Genomic DNA, 20,010 nt, shown 5'->3' on the forward strand with positions numbered 1-20,010 from the left:
TCTCTGTCTAAAAGCACAAGAAGGTTGACTTGATCTTTTTTAGTCAGAGAAGTGATCTGAAATACCTTCTAAGGGTCCGTAATTCTATCACATCTCTGCTTCCCTTTTTCCCTATTGAAAGTTTGAAGCGTATGGGCTTTTAATGTAGACAAACGGCTATGGGAGTTGTAGCACAAAAACAAAGAAGACATTTTAATAATAGTATTGACAGATATATAGCTTTTGCGGACACAAAACTACAGGAAAAAAACACTTAAAATGTGTAGGTTTCTGCTGTATCCATGGCAATTCCATTAACACAGCACAGGAATAATTTTGAAGGAACTGTGTTTTTTTGTCGTTTTTTTTCTTTTCTTGTTCTTTTGTTTTTTTCAAATAGATATTTTAGAGACCACCTTCTTACTCCTGTGAATCAGTAAAAGAGAAGCTGCATGAACACTGGACAATTTAAAAAGAAAACAAAACAAAAAAAAAAATCAATTCAACAAAAGTTGAAACTGCCATAAAAAGGGACTATGGCATCATCTGAAGGGAGGAAAAGGTGTCCACTAAAAGGAAGAGATAACACAAGCCAGATTTCCTGCCTCGCTTCCCCAGGCATAGCTAGCAGGGCTATTTTCCTCTCGTGCTGAGAAGCGAGCCGAGCTCCGTCCGCCACCCCATCCCAGCAGGAAGAGCATGGGAAGGGGCACATCCGCAGGAGGCGAGCTGGGCTACACCCATCCTCCAGCTTTCCCAATCAGGATGACTCACAGGGAGGCGTCAACCCAACTACAATGTCCCACTCGGGCGGCAGCCCTTGCTTCCTAGCATTAAGTATAGCTCAGACCTTTCCTAATCACTTTATTACTTCTCAGTATAAACTTTCGACCCCAAACAAACAAACAAACAAAAAAAACCAAAACAAAACAAAATCTCAGATCTGACAAGCTACCATAGATGCACAACACGGTGTATCATGAATTTATCTTCAACTTTAAATTTCCTGACTTGTGTCCAGTTAAATAAGCTTCTTCGTGTTACGTTACATAACATTTTCTGACAATATGCGTATCTAAAGAGTTTTGCTCGGTTAAGAATCATCTAACCCAGCAGTATATCAAAATAAACATTTGCTTTTGTTCTCTAATGCTCTCCTATGGGTTACTTATAGGACTACTGACAGGTTTGAGATTACCATGCTGGAACCTATTTTCGTGTGCCAGCCGCAGTGCAGATCCTTGTCAATGTACTGGTGCTGCATGTTAATCACTGCTACAGCCCAGGAACAATTGCTAGCTACGTCACTTATCACTGGAATGAACAGAAAACCCTTATTGCCTTATCTTGTGCTATGCACTTACTGCTGAAATGGTCATAAACCACTAGGAAATACTATGAGGGCTAAAATAATTATAAATTAATATGAATAGTATGTGTTAATGATAAACGCAGGTCCTAAAGTCACTTAAGGAACTCAATATTGTCTTCTCCATTATACATTTTTAGTGTTGCCCAAAAGAGACCTTGATTATTTGTATAAGCACTAAATTGAAAAGAGGCTATGAATAAAATGCATTGAAAGATTTAACGCAGAATATGGGCCGGACACAATGCATATGTTCCTATCTTAAATTTGAAAATTAAGCTAAATCACTTGACAGAGCTGACATAGAAGTTCTTACTAGAAATCTCATAGAAAAAACTTACTGGAAATAATGAACCAATATTTTTACTTATTAAACAGTTACTCTACATGTTATATTAGAATTCTGATTAATTCAACAAATTACAGAACAGATGCTAAGTAAGTACTTCTGATGCCAACTAAACAACTTAACCAAAATAATATTAACTGTTAAATAAAAAGTCTTCCTTTTCTTTTGCCTCACTAACATCAGCCTAAACTTGCATTAAAAAAAACGGGGGGAAAAGGATACAGAAAGACAAAAACAGTATATTCTTTAATATTCTTTAGAACAGCATTTGATCAACTTTTTCAAAACTTTCTTAACTACGATACACAAAATAATAAAATTAAGGAAGAGTAAGTTGTGAACAGAGGATACATATTATAACTCTATCTGTCTGCAAAGACCTCATTTTTGTCCTGTGATGAGGAGGCAGGAGAATCACTGCTGGAATGGAAGAAGGTTGACGCAGAAAGCTTTCAAACTGAAGTGGGCCGTATCACACACATAAGTTTTCTTATCTCTTCTGAACAACATTTCTCTAATTTTGATTATATACTGCACTAGATCGTCCTTTCAACAGAAATGGTCAACAATATGATATTATCTGAATATGTTCATGTCCTGCTCCATGTTAAATTGGTTATTTATAGAACCAGCACATTCCATGCAGTTCACAAAATATCAGAGAATTGCTAATTAACAGCAAGGGAAATCTCAAAGGAAAATTAGCGTTTTGTGAGAATTTTTTTTTTCCAATATTACATCTACCTGTGCAAGATCTGATGGAAGCATTAAGCTAACCTGAATCAACAGACTGTCCTAAAAATTATTAACACATACCAAACATACATTATTAGAATAAAACGACATCAAGTTCAACAGCAAATAATAATAATAAAAAGACTCTATTCTAAAAGCATGGTATGGAGCAAATATAAAAAATTCCATAAGTAATTCCGTAAGCAAGGCAAAAAGATAGACAGCATGATGATTCGTAATAAACTGGACATGTTTCCTCCAGTTAAAAGAGAAATATATGAGTGAGATTAAAATGCTACTAAAAGCACAGTATATGCATTTAAAGCTAAGACATGAGTTAAATTTAGATAGATGTGCTAAATGCCATTTTTCACTATCTTTTTTTTTAACTACACTTTCTAAACAATAATCCTATGTTGTCATTCATAAATAAATTGAATTTAAACTTCTTTCTCAAAAACGAAAAAAATGTCCCTATGGCATTCCTAATAGGGTATCAGCTAAATAAGTAGGGTTTTGGGGGTAATACTGTTTAATTTCTAGATGGTCCAGGAAGGAAATACGTGTGTGCATATATACATAAACATACATACATACCCTATCCACAAGCACAACAGGATACATCCTTACTACTTATTAAACATATTTAAAAATAAATTAAATGAAAAAGACTATTTTATACGATATTTTGCTTTCATCAGAGATTTACAGAAGACAAGAAAATAAACTAAAAGAAGAAAAACGTTTCCGTTCAATTTACYGAATTCCAACAAGTGTTAGATATCTATGGTTATGGGTGTATATATGTGAATGAACGAATAAAKCCTTAACCCACCATATCTTTTTCTCCAGTTTGCAAGCTGTCACCCGTGAAAAGTATGGTGTAGATGGTAGGATGATACTGTACCTGATTGGCTCTGGAGGTGGTCATGGGATCAGATGGAGAGGACTTGGTGGTAGTTGGGGAAGATGGCAATGTCTGGGAACAAAGCAGTTCAGGAGCAAATCAACCTTTACAAGCCTTAGACTGAACAGTTAAAAAATAAACCAACAAAAGTAACATAACTAGAAAATTAAAATAAATAAAAAATGCCTACGACAAAATCTTACTCCTACTCATTAGAACTTAATGGAATTTAAGGTCACTTGGATAAATAATGCATGTAAATATGCATGCTTATGCATGTAAAAACAAATTCATGACTTGAAATCAAGATGGTGAACTCACATAGATACTAAAAGTATGCTGACCACATGAGGAATATATTCTTTCCTCTCTCCTTCTCTTGGGGAAAACGAAGACTATAATAAACACAAATTCCAGCAAGTTCAATGAGCACAATTAAAAACAGTTATCATATATAAACAAACAGGGCCGATGTTTGAAAGGAGATCATGAGATTTACTTTGGCACCTTATTATGCACCACTCTATAGCACAGATTCTAGACAGCAAAACGACTCCATAATAATTTCATATTCCATATGTTAAAGTAGTAACACAGAAGCTACTGACTTTTTAGGCAATAAATTAGCTGCTAATATATTCATTGTTATTTTTTAATCAAGAGGCACATGAAAAAATGTAAACATCAGTCTCATGATGTATGAACATGCAACTAAAACCTTCACAACAAATTATTACAATATATTTATAATTAGTAATAAAAATAATCATTTTAATTGGGCAAAGGTTAAAAACATTTCATCAGCCTGTGTTCAAAATAAACACAAAAAAGAATTAAGAGTCATATTTATTGATCAGGTTTTCTAGATAATATACATACGCTTAACATTAATTCTTGAACACATCAAAAAAGCACTGCTCTGTTTAGAACTTTTGTATACACATAATATTATTAAAGATTAGATCCTAACAGAATAACTTTTCCTTTTATAATATAAAGGAAATGTCAGATTTCAATTTTCAAAACATAACATACAAATACTCATTCAAAGATTGTTTTTTGACATCTTTGTAAAATATAAATAATATATTTGAAATTACACTACTTTTACTTTAAGAAATGAGACACTAAAWGCTATACAATCTGATGTATCATACTGTCATTAAATGACTACCCAAAACTAGAAATAAAGGAAACGAAATTTCACACTTTCAGCAGTTCTATTACTTACAATCATTGACAGACCTAAAAGGCAAAGCCCACATTTTGAAATAGTTATACATATTTTGCACTATAACTCTTAATGCATATGAGAAAGTTAGGACAATACGAATGCATAAAAGCTACGTCTATTAGTAAAATATGGGCTTGTACATATGCACACACAAATTTTTGAGCTGTATCTTAAGCACTATGAAGATCACTTTTTTCTCATAATTTGTACATAAAGAGCCAAAATAGAAAAAAAAATCATGAGAAACAGATCTTTCTTTTCACCTTTTCAACTTGTATCTCACATTGCAAAAAAAAATAAAAAAATAAAAAAATAAAAAAAATAAAACAAATACAGTTCAAACACCAACTGGGATTCCTTCAGAAGATGTAAGTAAAAAAGTACTGTCAGGTTAAGAACATTAGAAAATATTATGGGTCTTGACAGAAGCTGTTAGTGAGCAGACTTGAATGTCCCATATTGTTCTACAGAATGGATGGGCTCATTTGGTAATAGTTACAACAAGAAGGGGAGGAAGGGGAGGAAGGGGAGGAAGGGGAGGAAGAAAAAAGAGTAGATTCCACTATAGTACAAGGCCAACCCTATTCAATTATATAATTTACTTCTCATTTTAGTGGGATTGTTCAGTACGTCTCTTGTTTGGAAAAGCAATAAATTAATTTTCATCATATAAGCTTTAAACCAAGTAAAGAGAATGGAGAATTTTAATTTATCTCAACAGGTTTTCGTTCTTAAAGCTGAATATTACAGTCTCATTGTAAATGAAAAAAAAAGTAATGAGATTTTTAAAATTAAAATTCTCCAGAAAATCTCAGAATATATTTCAGACATCAGATGGCTTGTCTGATCAAGATCACTGCTAATTTGGACCCWATTGTTTTGGTGTGTTATCCTATTTAAAAGAAAAATAAGTTGTTAAACGAAACTTTCTGCACTGGTGTTATTAAGTCTGACTGCTAGTTTTATACAAAAATATATATAACCCTTCAGCACCAGATAWTCACCTATTTACTGACAAAACAAGTAATAAAAACAGTTAGAAAGTATAACAATTTTTTATTTAACATCAAGCTTCCTGAAGCAGAAAGATGTTTGGAAGCGATGTAAAAAGAATTGCCAATATTCATTTCAGGTGACTATTGAAGTATAACATCCCTAAAGGAGAAGCATTTCACTATTTCAATTTAGCAAAAGCTTACTTAAAATACAATAGAAAAAGAGATAAAAACATTTTAAAACAATTGCATGAATAAACAAGAAACAAGTATGGGCATACACCTCTTTATCCCAAATATACATACCAGTGACAAAATACCAAAATGAGTGAATTGTTTTGCGTATCAGAGGTTCAAGACTCTTTTCCTTTGTTTGCTGACATAACCTTATTTATTTTCTTTTTATTAAACAGGAAGAAAARCATAGAAACTCTCAAAACCTTAGGACTTCCTATTTATACAGCCTACATTTTCGTCCAACACTTTTCATTTCAAAATGCCCAATTCAGTTTTCTTGGGACTGATAGCAGAAAAATTGTCCTGAGATCTAGCTATACACTACTCCTTTTCAGACTGTCTACTGGTCAGTTGCTTCTTGAGGAAGTGATCACTTGTACATATATTAAAATCAAATACACTCTTTTCAAGCTTATAAAGCAAGCATATAAATCTGCAAATATATTAAATATGAGTTAACTGCTTATTTTTTCAATATTAAAGGAACAAAATATATTTCTCAAAAATGTATAAAAAAAMAAGCATTTGGATTTTGTTTTGATTTTCCATTGAGTGGTAAGGAACTTATTGATACATACCAAATTGCTTTGCAAGAAATTTYAGGCAAAGTTATTTCTTAAAGAAAGTGGGACAGACCTCAATAATTTTTATTTATTATACAGTGTAGAATAATTCTTCATAACTTAGCAGGCAAATTTAGCATTAGGCAAGCATTTGAATTTAACTGTTTTTAGGTTTCAGGCAAATGAGACATATAAAATGGTTAGGAATCATAAGATGAATTTATAGTACAGGTTTTTAATATTCCAGATTAAAACATTCATACTRTAACTAAAGTTTCCCAGAAATTATAGATTGTCTAGCTACAGAAAATGCCAGTCAGGATTCCTACTCTAAATCATTAAGACTTCCAAAAATTGTTATTAAATATCTATACCTTGCATAACATGGCTCAAACAAAGCAAAAGTTGGCCTTCTCTTTGTGCTCAAATATTATTTCCTTTTCTCTAATTTATGGGCAAGTGAATGGCAGACAGTGATTGCAAGTTAACATTTTTTTTCCCTCTTGTATACTTCTAGAAACAGATGTTCGGGAAAATTTTTAGAAATAAAAATGAGCTTATTTGTTAGAAGTAAGATTTGCTTTACACATTTGAGGGATATTATTTTTGAATGTCCAAGAAAATACTTTTTCCTTGTCATGTTCACAAAGATAATACTGTTAGAGATTGTCCTGTGGCTGCCCAGCATGCTAAACTGTGCAGGGAGATGGCCAAAATGACATTTGCATGCTCGGTATTCTGCGAGTAACAGAATTAGAAGACAGGCATATCATAGTTGTGCAGAATATCTGCTCCCTCKACACAGTGTTTCAGAGGGTTTTCTGAGACATCTTTCCTATGACTTACGGATCACCTAATGCAGATCTATAGAAAAACAACAAAAGKCCCGTTCTTAAATCTCTACTAAATCCCAAATATTTACATACTAAGAAAAACTGTACACAGTTTTTTTCATATTACTATAATTCTCTGTACCTATTATATTTAATATATAGAAGTACAAAAAGAAAAGGAAGAAAAAAATGAAATACTATTTATAAATGTAGTGAAGAGATGAAAGTATTATGAAGGAGGACATTCAAATGTGACGGTGAAATTGCATATATATACCACTGTCTAGTTTTATTCTACAAGGCTTGTCATGCAATGGAAATCTGGGTAAGAACATTACTCATGTATTTATTATTATTATTACTATTATTACTATTGTTATCTAATACAAATTTCAGCCTTGCATTTTAATATTTGGTTCTTTTAAATTCCTTAAATTGAAGTGATGATATTCATTTGTTTGTGCCAATATTTTTATAYGTTTAAAGAGAGAGAGTGGGCTTTTCTGAATACTATGTTTTTCAAATAGTTGAATACCTTCAGAAGTTAAAATGAGAAACAAAGACCTCTGCAAAATCACATAGTGCTGAATAAAATAAAAGACTAACTTTCTAGATTTTTTACCAATGTCAGAAATGGGCCTTTCTATACACACTGCCCGCTTTGCCAAACACAGTCCACTTTTCCATCTGCTGTGAATTCTTTTAAGATGCTGGTTTTATTAGGCATATGATTCTTATCTCAGTAATGACTACGAAAACATATAATGTATTTTTAAAATACATGTTGAAAGAAATAATTACGCATTATTAATTTAATTATAGCCTAGATTGTTAAAAGGCTACTTTGATCACTATCTGCTTCTAACCTTGCTTTCTACCTTTTCAACACTGTAAAAGCAAAAAGCACTGACATTTTAGYGATATTTCATAGTCTGTTCAGTTTTCATTTTTATTTTGGGTAACAGACTATATAAGGCATAAGGCAAAAGAGAAAAAAGCATATGGAGATAGCTATTTACAGGTGTTTATAGAAGTAATTTATATTTGTTTATGAAATTCTGAAGTCTTGCCTTTGAAATAGAAGAAATTAAATATGATGCAAAAGGAAGATTATCCTGTGTTTTGTCTGGGGACAGGAAGTGGTAGGTAGCAAAAAGCAAGTCAGTATCTGCCACTTGGATCTCAAGAGTTGCTACCCCAGAAGGAGAAATGGCTTAGGGTGATGACTGCAGTAAAATGGACAAAGAAGAATGATCATCACCGCTTTCCTCAAAACTTAGAGCAGTAAAACAACTACCAAATGTGGAGGTGTTCTGCAGAAATACCAGAAGACTCAAGTCAGGAAGCAGACACAGGCAATGGGAAATAAAACATAAGAAGATTTTAAGATACGGGTTAAAACGTCCTGAGGCCTAGAAGGCCTAGAAAAAGTCACCTTTCATTTCTGTGCTACTTTGGAGTCTGGAAAATTATCAATAAAACCACAATGTCACTAGAAGGCCCGAGTTAACTTTAGAATTGCCTGAAGTATCAAAGCACTGTCCAAATTTCTACAATATTGAGTGGAGCTGCTTATGTCTCAATAYAATCTCCTGGTCTCATCCCCCTTTTGAAGCATATACAATGAAGAGTTAATCTTCAGGTACAAAGAGTTAATTAACTGAGGTTCATAAAGTGTAGTTTCAGATACACATTAAGATTTTATTGCTGAAATTAAATAGGAAATGAAAGTAGGACAGTGATTTGGCACCAGAATTAAGTCAAGGGCACTTGAGGGATARATACAGTAGGATTTCTTTTTATAGAATACTAAACTTTTGCTGTGGGACCTAAAATAAAGAATCATCCTAATATTCACTCTGGTAGAGCATGGCATATCATCTTTCTCATTTTTTCTTGTTCTGACAACTTGTAAATYACTTGGAAACCGGTATCACCTTATTCACAGCAGAATGGTAACACATGATGCTTTTCAAATATATTCAAAATGGAGTGAAGTTCATGAGAAACTGTGGCTAGATGAAGAGGCAAAACTACAAACGCGATCTACAAAAGTGCTTATGTTTATCTTTCACTTCAAATGAACAATCAAGAGGTATTTTTTCACATTTSGATTTTTGTAAGGTTGCCCTGAGTGACAGATTGATGACTTGAAATGATGCTAAGAATAATAAAGGCTAATCACAGGGAGAGGTACTTTAAGAATTCCATGAACTCTATCCAGTCCCTGTAGGCTGTTAAAATATCAATTAAAATATTGATCTAAAAGTTCTAGAATACACCTGATTTGAAAGCAATAWAAACTTGTAATTCAAAATCTTCTATTCAAGCCAATATCCTCAAATCTGCATTCTTGAAATCATGTTTTTTTTAAGCTCTTCAATGTAAAAATATCTTTTAAGGTTGATAAGCACTTTTTTTTTTCTCTCTCTGATTAATAGTAAAAGTAGTAAAAGTAGTGTCATTTTCACTATGAAAATGTGGATTTATAAATCTGAGGACAGATATTCAATTTCTCATATTTTAAATATAGTCTCAGAGACCACGATGAATAAATGGAAGTGCAAATTCAAATACTGCAAGAGGTTGCTTATTGACTGAAAAGCTGAAATGAATCTCATTTCACTGAAAGTATTAATCAGAAGCTCTGTATGTGAAAAACGTACTCTGGATTTCCAGAAAAGAAATTCCAAAACCTTTGTTTGTGCTCTGCCAGTCAAACATTTCACAGATCATAGACTGAAMGGGGCCTCAGTAGCTCTGTCAGTGCAAACTCCTGCTTGGAGCAGGGACAGCTGGAAGCTCAGGCATCCTTCCTCCCGTGCAACACTCAGCTCTGCAGCGGCTGGCAGTGATTCTCTGCTTCCCCGATAACCTGCTGCCACTCCTGCTGCCTATACATAACGGTAAGAGCTGGAAGGAAAAATCACTTAGCATATAAAGAAGCCAAAAAAGTTTCTGAAGAAGGTGATGAGATAAGAGCACATACACGGCCTTTTTTTTCGTCATTGTTTATAACAGCTGCTATAAATGTTTGAGGTCAAATTTAGAGCTCTTTGTGCTAACTACAAAGCCAAACTACTCAAAACATCTCATTCTGCCAACCTCTTTATGAAAACTGTACTCTATCCCCCGGGGTTACAATATGGTCTGATAAAGTTGGTGTGACATTTTGACTAATAAAGAGAGAAAAGGGAGGTTAGATGCTCAGAGCCATTTCTGGAAAGTAGAAGGGAAAAGGAATCTTTTGGTTCTTGTCGAATGACACATAGRAACGGCAGGCGGTTGGCATCTACAGAGACCTAGCCCTTGTTACCTAGAGATAAAAGGGGCAAACAGCTGGCAATTAAATATCTATCAGATCTGCTTGCAGGACACATCTACCCGGTATCTACAGATAAGTCTATGGGATTATGAAATCCRCAGAAATGCAGTGGAGAAGACTTAGGCTGACTCAGCTAAACTTGACAGTGAATCTTCTGAGGCCGAAAAAGGTAAAGTTACRCATGTTACAAGTGTTGAGATTTAGGTAATCAGTGGAAACTTTACTGAAACTGCTGCTAAAAGACACTTCCTATCTTGAGTCCTCTGATGGGAGCATGTATAAGACGACCAGGACACAGAAAAGATGTACAAGAGAAATGAGAGATGCATAGACATATAGATAGGGATGGCATTGCCAGATATTACTTAGAGGAATCTTCTTTCACAGCCCCTACATTTTGGTAGCAACTGCTAAAAGCCATTAGAATGRAGGCAAAATTTGCAGACATGTTTTTATTTATTATTTCAAAACTACTCTTTCAAACACAAAGTACTCTTTCTTCAGTCTATAAGGCAGGATTTGAGATGGCAAAGTTCTTGGGTAGTGTTTGAAGACAACAAGAACTGTACAAAAGTTTGTGCAAAGAGAAACTGTAATGCACAGAACTTGTTTTTCACAAGCCTATAATGCCCTGTTTTATACATTATTCTGACTCATTTAATAAAGTTATGACTTGTCTGCTGTAAAAAAAAAACAACAGTGTTCTAGGTCACAATTATCTGTTATAAAATATTATCCTTTAAATATCTTAAATAGAGGTATTTTTTTCTATTAGACAAAGGACATTCTGACATTAGAGGATATATTACTTCACTACAAACTATAAGAACGAAGCTAACAATTTCAGAACCTAATGAAAATAATGGATTTTAGATTTATGTACTATATATATATCACATGTAGGAATTTATCATGAAAAGATGTCATTTCATTGCATGCAAGTTAAACAATTTGTTATAGTTAAAACTGTCCAACATAGGCACATTTCCATATATTCAGTCATATTATTATGCACCTGTATGCATAAGATAATATCTTTAAATTCTAGAAGGCAGAAGCAGTCAATACATTGTGGTCTTGAAAGTTATATATTGTATTTAGCCCGTGTCTTAACTTCGGTAGTGGCAGCTCTGTTCATTAATCCATCCCTTCAGGATTTAATTTAGTATTTTCAACATAGAGTTGCATTACAGAAACAAAAATATCCCTGACAACTTTACAAACAAGTTTTCCAGAGAAGTATTTCCTCCTTAGTTCCCATATGGAAAAAATATATCAGCTTGAGTTACAACACAGGAAGTATTTAAGCATATCAGCCTTAATAGTCCTGTAATCTAATTTTTCACAAACTTACTGAGTTAAAAATTAGTTTCATTTCATTGTAAAGGAGGAAAAATTCTTCCATTATTATAAAGAACACTCATTTTCCATTGGACTAGGAAATATTGGCATAAAATCTAACATTTTGCATGTAGAAATGGCATTTAGGGTACTGATCTTTTCTCCAACTTTTTCTCTCTACCTCTTAGACATACTCATTTTCGTATCCATTACATGAGAAAAGAATCCCATAAAATTGGGGCTTTTCTTTTAAGTAATTTCTTATAAAATACCTAGAGATATTCTTCTGCAGAAGCACAGCATACACAGAAAGCAGTACTAACTATTAGATATCATATGCAATGGTGTATGCCCGGTTTTACCCATCTAAAGTAGTGTGATAACTTCAAACTCATCCTGTTCAACTACACCATCATATAAGCATTCTGAATATATCATTATACACAAAACAAAGTAATTGCATGCAGTTATCAAATTATTTTATAGGAAGCTGAACCTTGCTAGTTGTGAAGCACTACACAATCTTATCCTACACAGGACTAGAGAGAAATTAAAATCTATCCTATATAGGATAGGAGAAACAAGATAAAAGTCCACTAATGTTCATTCATCTTCATATTTTCCTTCATCAATAAAACAACAAGAGATTTATTTAAAAACCTATGTGATATAGTTCACATTCCCCTTATGGTATATCCTTTTTTTCTTTTTTTTTTTTTTTCCAGATTTTTTTTTTTTTGGGAAAATGTAATGAACTAATACTATACCGTGATACCTTGTAAATATATTTTGCATCACCTACAGATTTTAAAGGGAGTCAACGTAAAGCAGGTAAAAATGCCAAAAGTAGCCTAAAATGAAGTAACAGAAAACAAACTAAATAAAATAAGGCATCTTTATGTTTTCAAATTCTGACACAGAAACTTCTAAATTGTGTGTTATAAGATCTAACGTACAATTCACATTTTTGGTTTTATTTTATACACATAAGATTAGGAAACACATTCAGTTAATTCATTGCTTTCTAATAACTCAAAAGATTTACAGAGAGGTTCATATTTTAAAATTCCATGATCCTTTCTAGCTAAAACCTAGAAGTGTTTCCCTGAGACAGAAAGAAAAGCTTATCAAACAAACACACTAGTGTGTCTCTAGAACTTATAAAACAGTTTAAAGAACTGCTGAGAAAACATGGAACTCAAAAATATAAGGAAAAAGAAGACCAGCAAATTACTAAAGCATAAAATAACATCTTCTTAAAGAACATGTTATGCTGACCCCTTGCAGCCTTGACATTCTAAGGCTTCTTAAAAAAGAAGTTAATTTTAAGGAGCTGATGTGACTCTTTATTCCCAACCAAAAACTCACTTGTTTGATGCGGTCTGGATTAACAGTGGTCTGAGGCTGTAGGATGCTGACGGGCTCTGTCTTGGCCACATTTTGAGGCATTTCTCGAATCTTTTCCGCAATGAAGCCATGAACTGCATTTAGCGCTTCAACTGTTCCCTGGATCAGACACACCCGCTCCGTAGTACCTGCAAAACCAAGATTGGAGCTGAAYAGACTGGTTTCTTCAAGCTCCCCAGACTGCCGGAATCACATCGTAACGGTGGCATTCGAAGGCAACCTTCCAAAAACTACCAGTGATGCCTCAATCTGCATGCAGAGAAAAGAGATTTCCAGGCGAAAAGACGAGGTGCTGATCATCTGAAGTTGTTCTACAAAACTTCTTTTTATGTTTATCTTGTACATACGTAACTTTCTAGTCAATCTAAGTCCAAGACCATATATGCAAAGCATAAATTAAAATAAATAAATAAAAATACATTGTTGCTTGGAAATGAGCAAACATGAGAAGTCTGTCTTCAATACATGTATTCTAAATTATTTTGGTATAGTTCTAGATTACTTCAAAATGTCATACAACTTTTAGTTAACACAAGCATGAATCAACAGACACTACTACACAGGAATAAGAAATGAGGTTTTGTAATGAATATTCCATTGCAAATACATTGATTTAGTGTTGATATTATTAAAGCATTTCTTAATACAGCTGCAAATTGTTATGGCAAGACCTTTCAAGGCCAATTGCTCTCAAGTATCTGAATATCCAGTTTGCCTTTTATACCATTCACACCTTACACATCCATGTAATAACTGCAATTATTTACTGAATATATAGAGGTATAATTAATAGAGTTAAGCTGTCTTAAACATGATTTAGCAGCTGAAAACTGTGAAAGTCTGTACCCTRTAACCAGTCCACAAATTATATTTCAAGAACTTCTGTTGAATTATTATGCCAAAGATTGCTCAAACAGTCTAGGCTCTACATGACTAGATATCTGTATTCTAAAGTCATAGAAAAATATTAATACATATAAACTATATTTGTTAAGTTAAATGGGTGTTTATATATTAAAAAAAACTAGAGGGTTGGTGGCAACCATAAGGAGAGGATAAAACTCCTCCTCCCTATAGTTCGTTATTAGTTGTTGTGCACATGTGCACAATATAGATGCTAAACCTTAAATCTCACTGCTAGTGCTCACTGCCAGAGTCAGCAGCAAGGTGCAATTCTCTGTCTCTGGGCATTTCAGCTTCTCTGGGCTCTCACTTCCCTGCTCTGCTGAGTATCACGCTCTGAAGCATCACCTTTTTCACACCTTGGCTGCCCCCCCTTTCCCTTTCCCTTTCCTCACTGTCACCTTTCATCTTCCTGTCCGTGACAGCGACTGGTGCCAGGCAAACACTCTGATGTGCCAGGACCTTGCCTTTACCTCGTGCCTAGAGCCTCACAGCACTCAGGATTCTGTGCACATAGCTCACAAATGCTAAATAATTATCATAGCTTCATAGCTTATACGACAATCCTCTAGAAAGGTTTAGACAAAGCCTACGCTGCCACGTAATCCCTTTCCAAACTGCAATAGAGCTCTGTGCTAAAAAAAAAAAAAAAAATACACCAGCTCTTATTGGTTTGATTTCTTCATTTTAAACATTTATAGGATGGCCAAAGAAAACTGCATGTTTTTCCCTTGAGAAAAGGCAGAGAAAACTGCATTTACTTTTTACTTGTGATATATATATATATATATATATAAAAATATATATATATATATAAAACCCTCAGTTCTAAGGAGAAAAGCATGACCTTGCATCGAAACAAGCTACACACATTTCTGCACTCCACATGTCATACACACTAAGCCAATTACTCACATCCCACAAAATCAGTTTTGATTCAGGAAAGGTRGTTTATGAAAAAAGGAGACTTGGAAGGGGGTGTTCACCTTCCACCTAATCACAAAACAAGACAAGCTAGAGATCGAAAGAAAATTGCTTTGAAATTAAATGAACTAAAAATATTTACACAAACACATTCTGTAAATATCCAACATGCTCAAACAAATGGCATTGATCACTCTGTGCACTCAAAAAGAAAAAGAAAACAATAAACAGTGGAGCAGGTCTAACAGAAGGACGTTTACCACAAACAGCGGTGATTCCAGTGCATCACTGAAGCCAAAAAAATACTTTTACACGAAGATATATCAAACAAAAATCCTTATTCAGCACCAGTGCACATCTGGCTTCAAGATCACGGGGGAAAAATGGAATGATAAATTTTAGCCATGGAATTAACACAGAGAAAACTGCATTTTTTTAAGTAGCAAAAGATTGACATCGTCACAYACAATATCCAAAGCTTGAATCGGTTCTGATGAAAAACTGATTTTTTCAGCCTAAGTAAATGAAAATTGCAATGTAACAACGAGGTAAACAGTAACCCATTTGCAGTGAATTTTGAAGTTTGCTGTTTTATGTCACCTGGCCTTCGTGTCATTTTCCAATCTGTACAGTGTCACTGGCAATACATAGATGGAAGAAATGTAACATTTTTTAGCAGATTTTATGTCTTAGCATCACCTGCTCTCAYTAACCTATGCTCCTTACAGTGCAGCAGCGTAGCCTATAAAAAAGAATCGTGCAGAAGCCACAATCACCTGCAAGGCAAAATTGTCTTAGTGAAGGCTTCTCATCCATCTCCTTGAACGATCTCTACTGATTAAATATTTCATTATCTAAAGATGAAAGAGAAAACTAAAAAGCCTGCCTAATCATTAACAGGATGTACTCATACACACTCAAAATCTTTCAGAGATTTTTTTTTTTCCTCAAAAAAAAAAAAAAAAAAAAAAAAAAACTAAACAAAAAACAAAGAGCATAGTATTGGGAAGCACTGAAATCTAACTTCTTGAAAGTGTCTCTACAGCAAACTTGACATCATGATAAAAAAGCTATAATCAAAAAGGAGGATCGTCTCCTCCAAAATATTTTACAGTGCCTTTTCAACAAATCAAAATACAATTAGATTTAACACGCCTTAAAAAAACTGGAACTTGAATGATGTAAGAGCGGTGCAACAGAAAATGAAACAGACCTTGGTCCCTATATCTAGCTTTCTTAATATCTTTCTTTCTTTTTTTTTTTTTTTCTCCTTTTCTTTTGTGTTTGGCTCCCTCCTCCTTGCACACAACTCCTGCGGTTTCTGTGTAAAGCGATCCAGCTCCGAGGAAATGCTCCGGGGAGTCTTTACACTGCAGTATTAATTGTCTCCTAAATGATGTGATGTGCTGGGGATTGATCAGAGCAGCTAATGCAAGTGTTCTCCTCCAGGTCAGCAGACAACACAGGGAAACACAACCCGGATCAGGTTGCATCCTCGCGCCCGGAGCCTAATCGGCAAAGCACTTACGGGGATGACTACTGTCARAACAGCGGGATGGGAACGGGTCGGGCTAAGTGGGAATTTCATTAGAGCTGGCACTGAGGAGCTAGCAGGGATTCTACCTGCGTACTGCAGAAATGCCAGTGCAGGACACACAGGTTGTGTCGTGCGACAGGCCAAACATACGACGTTTGTGCAGGTATAAATCAGGGCGCAGTGAATAGGAAGCACTCCTCTATGAAGAAACACAACTGTGCAAAAAGGCATCTCACACAGAGCAAGAGACAGCTATGGAATGCTCCAAAATAGTACCACTTGTTTTGGGGATGACTTCTCATAATTTCCACTAAAAGACCACACACACACACACACACACACACACACACACACACACACACACACACACACACAGAGCATGCGGAGAGAACGGGTCCGTGTACAGCTGGGAACTGCTTTAATCCTTGAGCTGACGTTGTCCTATTCCCTCCCCTCCGAACGCTGAAGGCTTTTCACCGAGATACCAGAGCACAATAACCACATGAAGGAAGAACTGCCAATGCTGCGACCAACCTGAGAGATAAAATAAGTCTATGAAACCCCCATGTTGGTGAGAGTTTTGTCCCGCAAAAGCTTTTACACTCCATCCATATCTAAAATATTAGATTATTTATAATTTTCAGTTGTTACATCCTCTCCTTTTTACAAGTTTCTGACATTCGTCCATGTGCTACATATCCATGTCACATGATCTGAAATATACAATTAAAACACAATCCTCATTTTGAAATACTTAATTCGCTTTTGTGCAAATATTTGCCAATATAAAATTATTTTTAACTATTTATGTTCAAAACGGAGTTAAGATCATACACTGTATTTTTTTCTCTGTATATGAACAGATAACATATRTAAAAGACAAGAACAGTTTTGCCAAAATGAACAAATATTGATTAGGTCGTCGTTGCCCCTATACATTCAAAAACCTGAAATTTTTTTTGAGTTTTTCTTCGAGTGAAATGTGATTTATTTCCTCATATATACAAGAAATACAATTCAATTTCCGAACATAAAGTGTTCTAATTTTTCTGTAAAATGAGGCAGATGTAATTGTACAAAGGAACTTGCCTGTTCATACTGATTAWCAAAATTATATTTCTTTTATAGATCTCTTTCATTTTAAGACTAATGGAGAGAAAAAAAAAAAGGCTAAAATTTATTCAGGACCTTTTACTCCTTTTTTTATTTTGTTTGTTTGTTTTAGGAGGAACATTTGTACTCAGTGATTTTGAATAGAAAGCCAGAAATASCTTTATCACTTTTTTTTTCTACAGCCCCATGAGGGAAGGAAATATGAAATTATAAAGGAGCTCTCAGCCAGTTTAAAAGTAAATAAATAARTATCTGGTTTGAAATGCAGTATGTTAGTTAGGCCTAAGAGTTAAAGACCTTGCAGTAACTTTAATTTTAATCACTCATTTTTCCTTCCACTCCTACTAAATACACTAAAACATTGCTTCTGGCAAACAAKCTTGGCAATTATATTCCACCAGTTTTGTAAAGAAAATTATAAAGGCACTATAAAAAAAACAGATAGCAAACCTTTTTTTTTTTTTTTCTTCCCCCAAAGATTGTTATTTTCTTTATTAGACAACTGATGCAGCTTTCAAAAGAGCAATTAAAATAAATGCTGCAAGACACAATAGGATGAAGGACATTCAGTGCCTTGATAGTTCTGATGCTTGTATTTAAATGTTTAACAAGTATTACAAACATATACTCATTTATAGTTAAACTTGCAAGCGTTTCCTTTGAGACTCTGTTCTACCAACAGATACCCTGTTAAATGTGCTCCTCTATTTTGAGATGCTAAGCAGAAACCTTTGGGAGAATTCACTGCACCTTTCAATCTGTCTGGATTTTTAAGATTCCATAAACCTTTCCTGGTGCTTTTACAGTAGTCTAAAAGAGCACTGGAAAATAGAAAGGCATAGTGCTTTACCTGTACAGTAATACTTCTTCCCAATACTTCCGCTATTTACATCTCCTTATTTCTTTCAGGTGCCACATCAATTTATTTGAAAAAGAAAACTATGCAGAGAAGCYAAGGCTGAAAGCTTAACCAAATTAAAAGCTAAGCTGCAATCAGCTGTTTTATTTTAAGCTTCTTATTTGATAAATCATAGCACAGCAGTCTAATAACTCTGAAGACCTGTAGGTTTATTTTTCTTACTCGGGATCAAACTACTTCAGTCTGAAACTGTGCTTGTACAAGCTGCTGCAAAAACAGGAATTCAGCTTTCACACCCTTCCCTATGAAAGTAAAACAACCAGCCTTCAGTACATGGTCAATAACATCACATGGCCAACATGAAAAACTTATAGACTCTTCCTTGTGTGAAACATTTCCCCTCTACAATCACACAAATCCTAATAAGCCACAAATCAGAGAGTAAAAATATAATGTAGATTTATTTAATTTATAATATTTTAGAACAGCTGGAATTTAAACAGATGTGAAACTAAGCTGTAACTGTTAACTCGGAACACACAAATACCCTTACAGGACTTCACCTTCCCCAATCAAGCAATTAAAATAGTCATGTCAGGGAGAAAAAGCTAACTGATACACTACACTGAAAGGAAATAAACCATGGTCCTGCAAGAACCTTCCTGATGTCTCTGCTTTAAACCACAACATCCCTACCTTGATTCTAAATTTCAAGGAGAGGTTACCGATCAGATACATTTAACTTAGTTAAAGCTCTATTCTTCTGTCCCTTTGAGTGCTTCCATCTGCAATTACTCCTCCTGAAATCCCAACTGTTAATGTTTTCTGCATTTATATTATACTTTACATGAGTCAAGCATCTAATAAAAGCYGAAAGTTAAATTATGTATGAATAAGTGGTCTATTTCTTGAAGCACATTAACAGATGTGAAGATTACCAGGCACATGCTTCAGCGCACGTGATTTCTGAACTCCACAGAAATACACTGGAGAAACTTCGGGTCCTCTGACAGCAGCCCTCTGATGTGCTCTAATCCGAGAGGTCCTGGGAGCCTCCGCAGAGGCTGCTGTGTGCTCAGGCCCTGCTGTCCTTCAGGTGCTGCAAGAGCAAAATGCCAAGGGGCCAAAAGGGTCAAATAATCCCAGAGAGCGCAGGCCCATCTGAAGCCCAGCARCTCTAAATCTAAAACTAAATTTTGAGCGCCAAAGAAGAATTCAGGTCAGGACACACTAACTCTTACGACAAACGCCTCAGCCTCATGCACCACATATGAATTAGATGTATCAAAATAAAAGCTGGAGAACCCTATGAAAAACTTATGGGAATAACCTTGAGCAAAGCCAGGGGGAAGACAAGATGATTAGACACACTGATGGATTTTCACAAATGCATAAACTGT

The 20,010-nt window shown here is 34.6% G+C and overlaps 1 protein-coding gene across 3 annotated transcripts in view; it reads right to left on the bottom strand.

Annotated features, from left to right (window-relative positions):
- Positions 1-20,010, bottom strand: part of NOVA1 (NOVA alternative splicing regulator 1) — a 129,056-nt gene that overhangs the window by 22,664 nt on the left and 86,382 nt on the right. For 2 of the 3 annotated variants that reach the window (XM_026051709.1, XM_026051711.1), the window contains exons 3-4: positions 13,236-13,402; positions 3,340-3,411 (exon numbers count right to left, since the gene is read on the bottom strand). In XM_026051709.1, the coding sequence (XP_025907494.1) occupies positions 3,340-3,411; positions 13,236-13,402 (239 nt within the window). The remainder of the gene's footprint in view (positions 1-3,339; positions 3,412-13,235; positions 13,403-20,010) is intronic. The other variant, XM_026051710.1, reaches the window with a different exon arrangement.

The sequence above is a fragment of the Nothoprocta perdicaria genome, unplaced genomic scaffold (genome assembly GCF_003342845.1).
Source record: "Nothoprocta perdicaria isolate Ctin4 unplaced genomic scaffold, notPer1 scaffold_8, whole genome shotgun sequence".
NCBI lineage: Eukaryota > Metazoa > Chordata > Aves > Tinamiformes > Tinamidae > Nothoprocta > Nothoprocta perdicaria.